Consider the following 17,703-nt stretch of genomic DNA (forward strand, 5'->3'; position numbering starts at 1 on the left):
GTGTGTGTGTGTGTGTGTGTGTGTGTGTGTGTGTGTGTGTCCAAGTGAAGTTTAGGTCCACTGGACTCTTGCTGTATATGCTTGCTATGTTAAAGTAAAGCAAACATTCTGTTAACTACTCAGTGACTCATTTTGTCCCAACATTGAATCTGAACTCAACAAGTGCTGCTGTTAGGTCTGCCTCTAGCAACTGGATAACCACTTGCTAGTTGTGCTGTAGAAAGACTATATATTTTGTTAAGAAATTATAGATATCTATTATTGACAGATTCTTGTTTTAACATATAGAAGGGTTTCTTTTTTAGGTATAAGTTGAATTGGGTGTCTTGAGAGCTTAGAGTCTTCCAACTCTAAGATTCTGAGATTCTCTGGGCTTCCTAGGATGTTGTGGAAAGAATATTGACCCTGCAGTCTTAGGACCTGGCTTCAAATTCCATCTCTACTGATTACTACCTTGGATAAGTTCTTAAAACTCTCAGGGTCTCAGTTTTTTCTGCTGTAAAATAGGAGAGTTGGACTGGAGGATCTCTAAGATTCCTTCTAACCCTTGACCTCTGATCCTCAGATCATTTCCTGCTCTAAGCCTTAGGATCCTAGCTGATTGCCAATTGATAACACATAAAATTATTCTTATAGTGTTTTGTTTAATGTAGTGCTTTTGTGCAGCCAATTAGAGATGCTGGTCATGCCGTGTCTGTTGTTATATATAGAAATGTTCTGTAAGTACTCCTTAATTGTATACTCCTTGAAGGGGGGACTGTGTTCTTCATAAGGGTTTGTTGAATTTAATTAAATTCATTTTAAAAATTACTTCATCATTTGCTTAATTATCACATTGAATGAATGCAAAGAATGAAAAAACCAACTCTGTGCAATCAAACGGACAAGAATGCCTTTAGCAGGAGTAGGAAGAGCAAATACCTCAGTGGCTCCCTTATTTTAACACTGCAAAAGGATTCTGAGATTCTGTGATTATGCTCTCCAAATGTGTCCCTTCTTCTCTGCTTCATTCTCTCCCCTTTGACCAGTTTCCTCAGTGGCAACTAACTCTTGGATCCAAAGCCCTCCCAGTTCCAAGGGCTATTCATGTTAATTGAAAATTGGTGTGTACTGTGAATGTTGCCATAGAAAAAGATGGCATGGCCTGTCTGAAGAGACTAGCTACCTCCTCAGAGTCCCAGGCAGTCTAAAATAATTCTGACTAGCTGTGATTAATTAAGGATAACCTCTTTCCTTCTCTGTGCACCTTCATCTTCTGCTCTTTCATTGTGGCCCGGATCCTCAGATGACAGATGGCTAAGGTCATCTCCCAGGACAGACTGCCTACAAACTAGGGCTTCAGTCTTATTCCAGGACTGATATTTTGACTGAAGAAACAGAAAATAGCAACTTATTTTTGCATACAGTGTGCCAGCAAATTCATTTATTGTAAAAAAAATGCAGAGAAATATATCCAACTTTAGCTTCTGTCATCTCCTTGAAAAAAACAACCAGTGGGTTCTACCTCAAATTCAGCCTGCCTTGTCTCTCTCTCACCTTGGGGAGCTGTCACTGTGGCAGTAGTACATCCACGGCATGGTCTAGTGGAGTGAGTAATGGACCAGGGTTCGAATTCTAGTACTTTACTTACTACCTGCATGATCTTGAGAAAGCCATTTCATTTTAGAGACTTCAGTTTCCTTGACTAAAAAAAGAAAGTGATAGATGAGATGATTGCTAAGGCCCCATTCAGTTTTGAAATCTATGAAATAATGAGCCTTGACCATGGGTTAAGAGCCAGAATCTACTGCTATTGTCTTTGCCATTTCCAAATCTAAATATTGAATTCACTTAGACTAGAGAGAATTAGAAAATGGAATATGACACGATTTTATTTTTATGTCCTGAGCACACAATAATATTTTTAATCATAGCATCTGTGAAGTTAGTAAACACACAAAGAAGAAGTTGAATTGTATCCTATGAATTAGCTGTATTGTATAAAATAGGTTAAGAAGGAATTTAGGCAATGCCTTCTCTTATGCATTTGCTTCAAAGTGATGAATGCCAAGCCCCAAATAGCAAATAAGCTCCAGAAAGCTTCTGATGGATAATAGGAACATAGGCTGGCTAACTCAGCGCATGCCACTAGCTACTACTTTGATCTCTCCAACTTACGATTTTAATTGCAACTCATTATAGACACATCCTAATGGATTTTATCTTTTATATCTGGTCTCCTGCATTCTAGTTTGTCTGTCTCCTTCTGAGCTTCTAATTCTTGAGTTTTGCTCACCCTTACTTCCTACACTTAATAATAATACTTACAATAATAGCTAGTTTTCATATAGTTTTTTAAAGGCAGCTAGGTGGCACCATAGTGCATAGAGCACTGGTCCTGGAGTCAGGAAGACTCATCCTGAGTTCGAGTCTAACCTTAGATAATTACTTGCTGTGGGATCCTGGGCAAGTCACTTAACCCTGTTTTTCCCAATTTCCTCATCTGTAAAATAAGATGGAGAAGGAAATGGCAAACCACAAGAAAACCCTACATAGAGTCATGAAAAGTCAGACACAAATGAAAAGGACTGGACAACAGCAACAAAAAAGTACTTTGCAAATATTCTCTCATTTTATTCTCACAAGAACCCTGGGAGGTAAGTGATACTGTTACCCTTATTTTACAGATATAGAAACTGAGGTAGACAGAAGTTAAGTGACTTTCTAAAGTCACATAGCTGTTAATCATTGGAGGATGAAACTAAACTCAGATCTTCTTGACATTGGTCTTGTGCTCTATCCACTACACCACCTAAGCTGCCTATAAACTATTTAATATTTTCTTGAATTAAAAAAGAGATATTTGTTATGGACATGGAAGAAAGGAAGAGGAACAAGTTAACTAAACTATTATGCAATGAGTACCACACCAAAATCTGCCTGCCATTCAAATTAATTCTTCCACCTTGGCTAAAAAAGATCCTGGGAATTGGAAGAATGATCTAAAGAGTTGGAGCCAGAAAACCTACATGTTTGAATTCTATTCTATGGGAGGCCACAAAGGGCTAGATGCTTGGATTGAGGTGGAGTCAGGATGGCTAAATTAGCCATCAGAAACTTTCCTTAAGGATCAATTTAGAGGTACTCCATCTGGGAGAAGATTGATTTTAAAATACAAATTTGCATTTACCTGCCCTTATATTCATTCTCAATTTTTATAGTCTTTCTTTTCCCCTTACAAATAATCCCTTAAACTATAAACTTTTGGACTGGAGTCTGTGGCAACAGAGGACAGAAAGGAAAGTGATTGCTTAGACTGGGCATATACATTTGGTGGAAGTGGCAGAAAAAAGGAAAACATGTAATTTGGACTCAGGTGTGTCAGATCTCTGACCCTAAGGAGCCATACTAGCTCAGAAGTCAGATAGCTCTAGAAAACTTGGTGTTTCCAAGCTTGGGTTAGAGATCTGAGAAGTTTAGATATTAGGCAAAGGTGAAAACCTGGGTCCAATGCAAAATTTAGTATGCCAATCCCAATGGGAAAACTGATGTCTAGGAAGCTAATAGCCAAAGGCCTGGGACTAAATCCTTCATAATTCACATCCTGCTTCTAAATAAAACATGGCTATTTCAGGAAGAAACAAAACCCAGAGCACAAAGAATCACTAATTGAAAGGATTAAAAAGCTTTGATGTTCTGTGTATTGTTATTATTACTACCACCATTTATATAGTGCTTTAAGAGTTGCAAAAAACTTTATAAACATTCTCTCCTTTTATCCTCACATAACCCTGGGAGATAGATATTATTATTTTCTTCATTTTAATGATGAAGAAACCAAGGCACACAGAGGTTATGTGACTTGCTGAGGGTCAAAGAGATAATATCTGAGGTAAGATTACAACTTAGTCCAATGATTGGTTCATTGGTTCATTCATTGGTTCATTGGTTCAGTGGACCTTGAACCTATTCCATGTCCAAGACTTCTCTCTATAGGATCATAGGCTTATAGGACTTTAGAGATGAAAGGAATCTTGGGATAATAGCTCTGGAACTAGGGCCATTTAGGCCAATCAGAAGCCAATTAGTCTAACCCTCCCATTTTATACAGGACAAAACTGAGACTAGGGGGGAGGGCATGGTGGTGGTCAAGGGACTTGGTCAAGGTCACAAAAGCACTAAGCATTAGAAAGAGTATTTGAATACTTTAGCCACAAATGATGTGTGGGTGAGATTTTTCTGTTTCCAATCTTGTTTTAGAATTTGAATAGATGGGTATTCCAGACATGAAAGGCAACTAGTCTGTTACACAAGCACTGCACATTCTATGGTCTGATCCCAGTTTCTGGAATTAGCTCATTTAATGTACAAAAAGGGGAGAGATGAATTTTCATAGAAGTTCTTGCTCTAGACAGGGGGTAGCGAGTGACCTGTCTCCATGGATGATGAATAGTGGCTCAACAAATGGTAGATAATGAACTTTAAAAATAATATATACTGAGAATAATGCTCTCACCCATTATTCATGAGCTAGGGATATCAGCCTTGAAATTTGTTGAGTAGATAAACGGAGGTCATAATTCTCCTGTTTTTTAAGAGGTAATTTGCCCAGTCTTTCTGCACAACTCTTCCCCTTAAACTAGTGCTAAAAAGTAGTTGCCTAGTGGATATACTGGCCAGCAGTCCCCAAACTCCATGTATATCAGGATGTTTCCCCAGAGGTAGCTCCATGATAGCAGTCCTCATCCTCCTCATACTGTTAGAGACTGTCCTTTGATCTTCAAGACAATTCATTCAAAACTGGTCTTTCACATAAATTCCTATTAAACTATTTTAAAAAAACCTCTATACTTTTCTTCTCAGAATCAATACCGCGAATTGGTTCCAAGGCAGAACAATGGTTAGGGCTAGGCCATAAGTGACTTGCCCACGGTCACACAGCTAGGAAGTATTTGAGGTCAGATTTGAATCTAGGACCTTCCATCTCTGGTCCTGGCTCTCAATCCACTGATGCCCCCTTAAATGATTAAAAAAAAAAAGCCATTAGTCTTTTGCTTATGTGTTTTCTGGCTTGGCTTTAGTTTTCTGTTTTCAGATGAATTGATCACAAAGGCTGAATCTGATGAGTTCATCCAAGTAATAAATGGAATCATAAAGGATGTTCCTAGCTAAGACTTGAGTGTTATAGACTTGTGACCTCTACCATTGCCAATGAGGAGCTTCTACCTTTCTTCTTCCATCTTCTCCCTTCCCCAAATTCCTGTCTAGGATAGACCTTTGGTTCAGTTTTCTGTATGGGATGTACCTGGAACCACCAAACCTTAGGAAAGAGAGCCCTATGAAATAGAAACGTTTTCCAGTTGTCTGGAAATGTAACCTGGCATACAAAAGAATAGGTGAAGAGATAATAGTACTGGCTTATAAAAGTCTTCAAAGGGGAATCTTTATCAGCAGTTATCAATTATTTCTTCTCCCATCCCCTACACACACATACACATACATGAACACACACACATTTTTATTCATGTTAAAGATATCAGCAGGGAATGAGAAGAAGCTCTTTGGACTAATCATTATCTTACATCTGTCACAACTCTCTTTACCACGAACATCACAATAGTCTAATTTATAAGAAGAAACTTGTCTCAAGATCCTGTAGAAGTTTGGGTGATAGAAGACTCTGTCCCTCCCAACACTGAGCCCAAAAGATTAAGAAGAGTTGCTTACTGTTTCTGGGCTTCTCCTCATCCATGCCTTCATCTTCATTCTCAGGGTCAATATCTTCAGCTTGAGTGATCCAGTCCAGGTAGCCCTTGAGATCTTCTTCCAGCTGCTGCTTCTCTCGCAGCTTTTGGAAGTCTCCCCGAGCCTTTGCCTTCTCCCTCTCTTTGGAAAACTCTCTGGTGAGAGTGTGGGAGTTGTTTGGGTGGGTGGGATGGGAGGAAACAGGGAGAGAGGAAGGGTAGGAGATGGGGATCAGAAAGGGGAGGAGATGGGGTGATGTTGAAAAAACAACAGGATTAGAAAGGGTTCCACAGGAAAGTTTGCCCAAATGCCCTTTTCTTTGACAGCCACATCTATGACCTCTATAAAGCCCTACCACTATATACTCCATTGCTCACGTGAATATGGAAGAAGCAATGAAGATATTTAGAACCATCCCAAAACAATCCAAGTGGGGGAAGTGTGGCTGGGGAAGGTTGTCTCTAGTACAGCTCATGATTTTAGTATTTCTGCAGTGCCTCCTCTCTCAGAACCTCTTATAAGCAGCAGTGTGAAAGCTTAAAAGAATGGAATACACGATTTTGTCCCTGCTTAAACATACACTTCCCAGCATCCTGATACTTATTAGTAGACAACATGGGAATTCTCAGTTTGAGTCAGGTTATAAAGGGCATTCAGGGGGAAATGTCTTAGCTCCTGAAGCTCTACTCTCCACATTTAAGAACACCCAATGGCTGTTAGTGTGTCTAGACGGATTTTTAAACCAAAGGTTCTTTCCCACTGTTAAAAAAAACAAAAATAAACATCAAAGATTCCAGACACAAGAAAATACCCTTTGTTAAAAAACAATGAACCTCAGATAACATGAAAATGGAAAAATAAATTAGATTTGAAGACAGCAATGATCTCAGTAGAAAGAGAATTTTGCTGGGAAAGTGCTTCTTGTCATCCATTTGACTCTGGTTCTTTCTTTATCTGTTATCTTGGATTCCACAGAGAACTCTTTTGCTTTATTCTTCTCAACTCACATTCATTTGTGTATGTATGTGGGTATATTATGAGTACGTGTGTGTTAAAGATAGTGGGACTGGGGTTACTTAAAAGGCTGGGTTTCAGCTTTCAAAGAAGAACCATTGTTAATTTGTCCTTCACCATGTTGGAGTAATTTAGTGGGTACCTGATGCCTTAGTTTTCCCATCCTCTTCCTGAAAAGTTCCAACTATAAGCTCAGAGCTTATAGAACTCAATGGGGATAGAATGGGATTTCTTCTCTACAGCTAGGAATTCTAATTGGAATATACATATGGAAGAGGGAAGAGTAGTCCAGATGAACTATAGAACAGCCATTTAATTGGCAACATTATTATTATTATGCACATTAAAAAAATCCTTACCTTCCACCTTAGAATCAATATCACATATTGATTCTAAGGCAGAAAAGGCTAGGCAATGGGATTTTAGTGACTTGTCCAGGGTTACGCAGCTAGGAAATGTCTGGGGCTATAGATTGGAATCCAGAACCTCTCATCTCTAGGCCTGGTTCTTTATTCACTGAGTTGCCCCCTTGCCATATGCAATTTTGAGGTTGAACATTTTGTCTCTGCAGTCTGTTTGCACTGTTTACAACCTTTATCATTTGAATGGGACAATGTGTCATAATATAAAATGCTAGGTTTCTGGCTATATGTGTGGAGGGAGGGATGTTAGTACAAAAGAAGTGAGGAAAATGGGGCAGGGAACTTTTTTTTTATTTGAGTGAGGTGGGGGGAGGGATCCTCATTATAATTACTTCTGTTGAACTGCTTCCTTAATTCTTGGCTTGGATTGAATTTTCTTTTTAAATTTCAATGAATCCAATTCTAATATGATTTATATTTCTCTTTTCCTGGCTCCTGGCCAGCCAACCACATAACTCCATTTACTTTCTTTGGGAGTTTTTATGTTAAGGAAAAAACATCAGAAAAATAGCTGGCACCAAAGATGGATTCCTCCCCACCCCCACCCAGTAGCACTCAATCATTTGTTTAAGTGCCATTGGTGGAGCTGGCCAGTCAGCAATGTAGGCTCCCCTATTCCACTTCTTGTCCTTTGCTCACTCCTCCTCTTGTGAACCTTCAATCCAGCTCCCAAAGGATAGTGTCCTTCCCCAGGATTCCATTTTGGTTTGTTAACTCATTTGGTTTCCCTCAGAGACTACCTCTCAAGACCTATCCTGTTATCTATACCTTTCCTATTTCCAATAGAAAATGAGCCCCTCACTCATTTCCCATGGGGCAAGTCCCCAAATCAGTAGGGCTCGAGGGTCTAAAGAAATACTCTACTTTTTGTTATAGCAAATCCAGACTTAGCAGGGCTCAAGTTCTGGTCCTAATCAGAGCACTCCATGCCTCTAGAGGGATGAGAGGCTCATAGGATTTTAAAGCTGGAAGAGACCTCATTCAATAAATAAGGAAACAGAGGTTCCAAGAGATAAGAGGACTTACCCAGAACCTAGAACAAACCAGAATAGGGGAAATCAAATCACTATGTGGAATGAGAATTATTTATATAACCAGAAGTTCACTAAAAATGTGGGAGATGAAAAATGAAGGTTTTTGTACCTGCAAATAAGATATCTAACTTTCATGTGTCTTAAGACTTTGTTGGTGCAATTACAGATTTTGGGGCGTGAGCTAGGAGATAACCCTTCTGTAGGCCCAATTATGCTACGGTATAATCCAGATATGTAGCAGAGAGGAAGGAAATAAGGGCTGGTCTGAGCCAAACCAAAAACAGCCATGATTTGCTGGGTGGCAGAGCCTGGCTCTTTTATCTTTCCACTTGGATGCTAGCCATCTTTCTGTGCTGGGGCCTGAGCTAATGAAGACATTTAAAACCTAACCTGATGGGAGCTGTGTCGGGCCTTGGGATGGAAGCTGGTTTTACAATCAGTCACAGCCCTGGATTTTGTCATAAGGAAGAAACACATTTACCACCAGCAAAAGCTATCAAGAAAAACTAGTCGGAGAGTCCCTGTGTTATATTTTTTCTTGTGTTGTTATTTAGAAATGTAAAAGATACAATGGGAGATGCAATTGAAAAGTCTAGGCCATATAGATTATTGGCCTAGATGAGCGTTAAAGTCCTTTCCAGTTCTAAATCTTATTCTGGGGTCTTAGTTTTGTTTGAGAGAAATTCCCTCAGAAATGAATGAAGCCTCTTGCATACCTACCCACTGAAAAATATATTCTAGTTTTTCACTTCAAGCCTTCTAAAATAGAATTTTGAAAGTGAACAATTTGATCATGTGACAATTCTATTTAAAAGCCCAGGGGTTATAAATTTCCTCCTCCATTAAATCATTGCTTTTCCCCTTTCTTTCTTGGGCTAGAGACTTCTCACCGGGGACAAGGATTTAGTAATTACTATGACAAAGAGATTCCAAGTCCCATATCTTTTGTTGTTGAAGGTTTTAGGTTTGGTGGGATATTAGCTGATTCAGCATCAAAAACAATGTCAGGAATAATCCTGAAACCTGTGACTAATTGTTTTTAGCTCTTACAATGAAGCTTCTACAGGAGATTGTAATGCAGGGTCAAATGGGAAAAATACCTGCCTTCCACAGCTCACAAGACTATTGTGAGAACAAATGAGATGATGAATATATATATATATGAAAACATGCGTATCTCTATTAGATTTTATATACTTTGGTTGTGTAAGGTGATGAATGTCAGGTAATACATTTCATTTATATGGAATTTTTAGTGAATGAAGCATTCTGATTAAATCATCATCATTACCATCATCACCATCATCATCATTATCATGATGAAACTTAATTTCCTGGAAGTTTCCAAATTCCTTATTCCCTTTCAATGCCAGATAAATGATAGCTGACATTCACATAATGCTTTATGTTTTACAAAAGACTTTGTACATACACTCTCATTTGGTCTTAACAATAACCCAAGACAAGCAGTGTATTATTGTTTTCCATTTTCCTAGAGGAGGAATTAGTTTCCGAAGGGTTAAATTTCCATTTTGTACTCATAAGTGAAGCTAGGGTATTCATCAAATCTTGTGTTTTCCGTTTGATCACAACTGCTTCAAGCATAATTCTTACAACATGGAAATTATCATTTTAGTTGATAATTTCAGTCCCTCTTCCCTGGTTCTATCAGGTGGACATTTGATCAGCTAGTGGAAAAAAGTTCAAGAAGGTAGCTTCAGCTTGGAGAACCCAGATATTTGCAAAAATCTGTGAGCAGCTCCCTGCCTTGTCAGTGGAAGATTAGCTACTAGTGACCTCCATGAAGCAGGAAGGACAATTGGTTCTTTCCCAATTTCTCCTTCTCCATCTTCCCCTCTGATCATCTTCTCTGGGCAGAGAATTGGGCACAGGCAGAGCTGATGGTCTTGCCAGGAAATCTGGAGGACAGAGCTTTGGCCATGAGGAATATAGCAATGTGACCAAGAATTGGTTACATGGCACTTCCTTGTTAGATTTCCAGGAAAGATCATTGAATAGATTTGCATTCAAAGGTTAAGGAGTGTATCAAAAACACTAGATTCTGGTGCTGAATGCAAGTAGTCAGAAGCAGTTTTGGGAACTAATGGTTTCATGACCAAATTTTGGCTTTAAGAAGATTTTTTCCTTCTTTCCTTTTCTTTACTTGATGACTCGATGTAACCTACTTTATTTTGCCAGCTATCACTGCTGAAGAAAGGAGCATTTCTGTTGGTGGCATTTCCAGGGGCAGATCCCAAGATGGCAAGTAGAATAAAATAAATCCCTATTCTCAACGTCAGATTTCTATGGGGAGGATTATATAGATATTCAGATAAAGGCCATATTCTTAGAAGTGGGAGAAAGATAATTGGGTTTAATCCTTAAAGTTCTGACTTTGAACACTGATCAGTCTCATTCATTGTGGGTTTAAAGATAAACAGTGTGGTAAAATGAAAAGTGTCCCAGATTGAAAGTCGGGAGATATAATAATAAGCAGCATGGTCTAGGGGAAAAGAACATTGAATCAAGGATCAGAGGACCTGGTTTCAAATCTTGGCTCTGCCACTGGCTGCATGTGGGATTCTTTTTGAATCCATTCATTTGAAACAAAATGGACCCCTATATGTGGGGTCAAGATGCTTCAGCTCTCTGGGTCTCAACTTTTCCACCTGTGAATTGAGTAGATTGTATTAGAAGATCAAAAACATCCCATCTAGTTCTAATCTTCATTTTATTAAATAACTGCTAGTATGGGTAGTCTCTCCTTTCTCTTCCCATCCCTCTCTATCTACCTCTATGATGGGGAATGGGGTTAGACTGAGCTGTAGTTTCAAGATTATCTTTGAGAGGTGAACTTAAAGACACATAAATATTTTCTTGTGTTGGAACATAAATATAGAAGATGACTATAAAATTGCCCCATTTCCATGCATTTATTTGATCAGAGTATTTTGCTTTCCTCCCTCCTCTGTTTAATATTTCCCCCTTAAATGCTTTCACTGGCTTTCATTCATGAGCTCACCTTGGAATGAGAAAAGGGATTAGGTGGCCATAATTTGTAAAATGAGTTGCCCCCACTAGAGAGGAAAAACCCCCCAATTTCAGAGAACAAGAACACCAGTTCTGTGATGTTCCCAATCTCTCTGGAGCTTAGCAGTAACTACTCCTGAGTTATGTACAAGCTGGCAATGGCAGGCCAGCTTTCTTCTCTGAATGTCTCTTGGCTTTAATGGCCCTTGGCAACTAAAAGAAGCCGATCTGAACTGTTCTCACTGGGGTCCAAAATAATTGTAATGTCATCACAGATGTAGTTCAGCAAAGGCAGCAACAGAGCAGCAACAATGAACCAAAGACTCTTCAGTAAGGGTTTTTAGGGCCAGTCTTGGCATGACTGGTGTGAGCATATGGTAGGGTGGGTGGGTGGTGAGGAGGCATTCTGCTGGCTCCCCAAGGTGCACAGATGTCTACCCATGGGATATTTAATACCCCAATCATACCCCATTTCCTCCACATTTTAAAAAATCTGACTTCAAAATTACATTGGATCCTATTCTCTTAGCATACTGTGGTGGAGTGGGTAATGAAGACTTTCTTTTGGAAAATGAGGGAAATTGTAATCTATGCTTCATATTCCTAGTTACCTTATCTCTTCAAATGACCAAGTTCCCTTTCCACTGAGAAAAAGGTACATCGGCAGTAAGGTCCTTTGGTCTTTGAAAATCATCCATAACGTTCTTTTATTTGGACAAAATGAAGCTAAATGAAAGCAAGTCACATTCCTTTCTAATGGCCTGCTGTCTACCATTACTGATCTCCAATTTCAGGCACATCTAAGGCTAATATATGTGTTAAAAGTCAATCTCTGAGCTTTCCCTGATACCAATGGAATGCTTTGCCTTCCCTCCTTAAGAGAAACAATCTTTAGGCTACAGAGTGCAATGGAGCATCGTGCTCTAATGGAGGGGGTTACTTGTAGCAGGATTGATAAAGTAGAGGCGTAATGAGTACCATATCAGCCCTGTCGCCTCTTGCTGAAGTCATCTGTTCACCTCTAATGTCTATCATTGAGATCAGTGGATTGGTTGTTGGATATCTGTGCTCTTTATCCAAACAGGCCAAGATTATTTGTTTAAAGGCTCCTCAAACTGACTTATTTGTCTTGCTAGGTTCAGTGAGACCCAGAGAAGATGTAAATCCAAGAATGAAAAGAATAAATAAAACAAATGAAAAACAATAATGTTTTCCTTAGTACTGCTTACCCGCTAAGGACACCGAGAACCAAGTTAAGAACAAAAAATGACCCTATGATGATTAGTGTAACAAAATAGATCCAGGGCCAGTCCCTTCCTACGGCATCATTGACCTGGAAGAATGGAATGATAGTTAGTGAGACACACTCTGCAACCGAGCATGGCAAAGCTCCACTGGGCACCCAAGTCACTGGTATCAGGAATATTGGGGCCTGACTCTTCCTCTAGGCCAAATTGGAAGCCAAATATGGTCAATATGTGAGTGATTTTAATTGAAACAAGAGATTTTGATTATCTGTGTTTTCCATATCCACAAGGGTCCCATCCATGAAGATCCTAGTGATGGAGCCCTGCTCGGCTGCATTGCAAAGAGGACATGGAGATGTTCAGCTTACCCGCTCAACACACCGAGAACCAGATTTAGAACGAAAAAGGATCCAAAGATGACCAGACTGACAAAATACACCCAAGGTAACTCATAGCCCATTGCGTCTTGCATCTGGAAAGATGAAGGAAAGTTGGGAGAGAAAGGAAGTTAGGAGAGAAAGAAAGCAGAAACATGTTAGAGCAGAGAGGCAAGTGGGAAAGTATGTAAACAGAACCTGTAAAGGATCCATTTGTCTGGACTTAATTTTCCTCCATGAACATTATTACCATTTTTTCCTTTTTATATCATCAGCCCTCAAACTATCTTCCCAAAACAAGCACTTGAGTTGTTATGGTCCTTAACAGATTTGAAAGCAGCCACTTAAAGGAGATGACTGCCTTGTACCTTCTGTTCCTTCTGTTGGTCTATCACCATTTTTAATGGAGTAAAAAATTAACTGCGACCAAATTTAATGTACTTTTCTTGTCTAAGCAGGTGTTCCTACCAATAAATAATTTCCAAATTAATTACTTGATGTACTAGGAGTTAGTGAGAGAACTGAAGACTTGGTACCAAACAGCTCAAAGGGTAACCAAGCAGGATCACTGTAGGCTCACACAAATATCAAAGTTTTTATTGTGCCAAGAACCATCAAAGACTCTTTGACTATATGACTTTATGTATAATACCAAGGCTTCCCAAGTTTTTATTGGTGCGGCTGAAATTTTTGAAGGAAGAGGAAAGAGGAAGCTGTCTTATTTCTAATAAATCTGGATGAGTAGCTCCTAGCATAGTCTTGATGGGAGCATTCCATCAGGAATGCTTAGAAGTGGCTTGGAACTTAAAACCTGGAAGCTGAAGGAGATTACTTTCTTAGATTACTTTCTATATGAGAAAAGAATACTAACTGTCATTGTAGCAAGGAAAGAGAGGGCAGCAGATATAGTCACGAGGGCAACGTCTGCCAACTTTTTATGAGGCTGTCATCCTTTCATTTAAACCTACTATGATGTTCTTTGGGATTACTTTTTAAACACCATAACTGTTCTAGAAAATAATCTCACTCACTCTGTTCTTGTGATGTTGCCTAATAAGGCCTTTCCATAAGACTAGACCAGCATAAGCCTTCTCAACCAGTCTCTACATAGCTTCTAACTTCAAATACATTCCCACAGTTGAGCACATACTTTGACCATATTGTGGTAGAAGATACTCAGCCTGATTGGCATAAAGTGCTATATCTGGTTCTCTTTTTGTTGTGTCTGCCTTATGTAAGTAGTGCTATAGTGTTTGAGCTATTTCTACAGCTTGCCATTTTCTGAGTGTTAAGTTAAAGGATAATTTGTTAAGAAGTCTATTAAAGCCTTTATGTATTATTAGTCAGGCAAGGATAGTATGGAAGACATAATTCTTCTACACTAGGTTCACTTAACCATGAATTCATGATAAAATGAAGGCAAAGGAAATGAGGAAGCATTGAGTCGATGTGATTCAATGGTGGTATTGGAGAGGAGGTGAGGAAAATGAAGGGTGAGATGAGCCCACTATATGAATGACTTCTCTTATCATGAACCTGAACCTTCTCTGCCTGGTACAGTGGAATGACTGGTTCTTGAGGACTTGGATTCCAATGACATCTCTGACAGTTTACTATTTTGTGAAGCTGGCCAAGTCACTAGATAGCCCTAGACCTCAGTTTCCTCAAATGTAGAAGAAAGGTGGTAAATTAGATGGCCAGTGAGGTCCCTTTTGCTTCTATGCCTATGATCTATAATGCTTCTACCCCTTAACTGTGGATCCTCCTACCAAACATCCTATCTTTAACTCTATATTATCTAAAAGATCTCATTCATTCCTATGGCTTCATTTAGTATCTATATAGGCAACTCCAAAATCTAAATCTCTGACTTACCCTAACTTCTTTCTAGAACTTCCTGCTAGATGATTCCATTTCAACATTCTGCTGGAACTTAAAACAGTAAACCTGAAAGTGAATACCTCTCATTTCCCCAAAAACTTGTTCCTCCCTAATTTTTCTAATTCCATGATGCCACCACCATCCATCCAGCAATTCAGGTTTGTAATATTTGGTTTATCTTTAACTCTGACATCTGAATTTCCTCACATCCAACCAGCTGCCAAGCCCTGTTGATTCTGTCTAAGAGGCAAACTCTCCCAAATGCCACTCCCCATCCATCTTCCTCTATAGTGACAGCTTTCTAGTGAGAGGCAGTCTAGATGTAATGAAAGAACATTCAGAAGACCAAGGCTATGTAGTCCTCATCTGCCACCAACTAGCTGTGTATAAACCATTCAGCCTTTCTAGACTTGTTTTCTCATCTATAAAAAGAAGGTGCTCGTACTACTCCATTGTAGATCCCTCCATCTAGCAATTCTTTGCTTCTAGTTGCTTATTCAGCTCTCGGCTTGTGGACTCAGAAGACAGATGAAGGTAGAAGAGAAGGGGTAAACAAAATCTTTGGGGGCAGGAGGGTGAAGAGGCCATTAGAATGTTCATGGTTATGTGTGTGTGTGCTGAGAATATCAACTTATTTTGTAGGTACTAGAATGGAATCATTTTTAGTTATTGCCTGTTAGGTTTATGCTCTTTATTGAAAGTCATTATTCTGGGCCACTTACTATTATTGGGGAGTGGATTGTGAGGGAGGAGAAGAGCAGACAGAATGGAAATTACACAATGTTACTGAAGTTTTTAATCAGCTAGAATGGAACTATTCCCAAAAGAAAAACAAGAAAACAAAAACAATAACCAAATGCTTTAAAACATGACCTAATTTGATGATACCCTTACTTCAGAGCTAAAGATTCATGCAGGGGAAAGGGTGAAAGTTGCAGAGATGCTGATTTCAGCTTTTTCTTTAAAGAGCATCTCTGGATGGAGCCAGATCAAACCCAAACAATAGTTAAATTTCCCACATGAGCATTTTGCACATTAAACACTACAAATATGGGCTTGATTTGTTGTTTCATTTGATTTATTTGATTTGTTGTTTCATTTATTATCTAGACTTAAGAAATTGATGGAAAAATAATGATACAGATTTAATAATCTGTCATAGGTGCATTTGTTTTCTTCTAGAGAGCTGATGGTTAAATAGTATAAGCACATTGCTGAATAGAATGCTTTGGAAGAAAGTAAGTTACCCATCTTTGGAGGTCTTCAGGAAAAGACTGGATAAAAACTTGTCAGGGATGGTGGAGAGAGGATTCTTGTTCAAGTATGGGTTGAATTAATTCTGAAATTCTGTGATTCTGTTGTATCCTAGGAAGAACACCAACCGTGGAGTCAGGAGACTCAGGTTTGCAGCCAAGTTCTGACACTCATGAGTGATCATGGAAAAAACACTTAACCTTTCTGAGTTTCAGTTCAGAGGATCACAGGGATAATAATTTTTGTACCAGCTACCTTTCAGGGTGGTTGGGAAGAGAATCATCTGGAAACCTTCAAATGTTACTGGAATGTGAATGATTATTTCTACTGTGTCCTTGTTTTTTTTGAGGTTTGTTGTTGTTCAGTCAGTCAGTTATATCAACTTTTTATGATCCCATTTGGGGCTTTATTAGTAAAGGTACAGAAATAGTTTGCTATTTTCCTTCTCCAGCTCATTTTACAGATGAAGAAATTGAGGCAAATAGAGTTAAGTGATTTTCCCAGGGTCATATAGCTACTAAGTGTCTGAGGCCAGATTTGAACTCAGGAAGTTGAAGCTTCCTCATTGCAGATATGACATTCTATCAACTAGTTTTGCCCCTAGTTTTGTGTTAAACATAGTAGAAAAGCCTAGAAAATTACCTAAGGGACAATAAGTTATGTCTTGACTCCCCTCATGGGAAATCATGAAGATTTACAAAGCTAGAGAGGCAGAACAGGGTTCTTTGTTCATGATTCGAAAGGAATCAAATGGAGAAACAGATATAACTCAACAATTTTCACTATTCTGTGAACAGAACCAAGGAATTAAACGGAACTCAAGGTCCCTTATAGCTCAAATATATGATGCTATGAATTTAAAATGCAGAGCAACAGCTAAAACCAATGTCTAACTGCTAGAGATAAAAAATAAGCCTGTAAATGTACTTGTGAATTTTTTAGTAAGTAGAAAGAGAAGCAATCACCATCACTAAGCTTCCCCTATCTTTTGCCTCTTGAAAATGTGTTTATCCAAGTGTATACATTGACATAATCTCTTGAGGTTCTGATCTTTGAAATAGAAGTAAAGGAGCCTTTGGATGAATATTCTTACTGGTTAATGGGGAAACTATCACTTGATATGAAAAAACTGACTCTGTAAAATCCATAAAAATAACTCAGCTTCAGAGTCAGGCCTAGAGATAGGGGGTCCTAGGTTCAAATTTGAATTCAGATACTTTTTAGCTGTGTGCCTTTGGGCAAGACACTTAACCCCCCATTGCCTTGCCCGTACTGCTCTTCTGCCTTGGAACCAATACATAAAATTGATTTTAAGATGGAAGATAAGGATTAAAATAAGGAACAGTCTTATATATTGTGTCAAGTTTGGCAAGATATACTGTTGAAAGTTTAATAGTTTGAACTAGTGGCTAAATAAATTGTGGGGCATTTGTAACCTCTGTCATTATGTTGCCAGGAATGTGAGGATGACAGTTTTACAGGGCATCGAATGGACAGAAGTCTGAGAATGGATTCTACTTTCCTTCTCTGAATTAGCTTATACTTGTCTGGTCTTCATGAATTTATCAATTATTCCCTCTTTCATTAAATCCTCCTGGGAAATGTATTGTTTGAAAAATATGATTCCCTTGCTTGGTGGTGATTCTACTAGTTCTCATTTTATATTCTCTATGGTTTTGGTTAGCATTCTTTATGGCTGAGACAGCTAGATTGCCCAGTG

The 17,703-nt window shown here is 38.8% G+C and overlaps 1 protein-coding gene across 12 annotated transcripts in view; it reads right to left on the minus strand.

The window, feature by feature from the left end:
* CACNA1C (calcium voltage-gated channel subunit alpha1 C) overlaps positions 1-17,703 on the minus strand; it is a 997,067-nt gene that overhangs the window by 235,549 nt on the left and 743,815 nt on the right. For 9 of the 12 annotated variants that reach the window (XM_056800749.1, XM_056800750.1, XM_056800743.1 and 6 more), the window contains 2 exons: positions 12,840-12,943; positions 5,707-5,879 (listed from right to left, as the gene is read on the minus strand). In XM_056800749.1, coding sequence (XP_056656727.1) covers positions 5,707-5,879; positions 12,840-12,943 — 277 coding nt within the window. Of the gene's footprint in view, positions 1-5,706; positions 5,880-12,453; positions 12,558-12,839; positions 12,944-17,703 lie in introns of all 12 variants that reach the window. The other 3 variants (XM_056800748.1, XM_056800741.1, XM_056800739.1) reach the window with 1 other exon arrangement.

The sequence above is a fragment of the Monodelphis domestica genome, chromosome 5, assembly GCF_027887165.1.
Source record: "Monodelphis domestica isolate mMonDom1 chromosome 5, mMonDom1.pri, whole genome shotgun sequence".
Lineage (NCBI taxonomy): Eukaryota > Metazoa > Chordata > Mammalia > Didelphimorphia > Didelphidae > Monodelphis > Monodelphis domestica.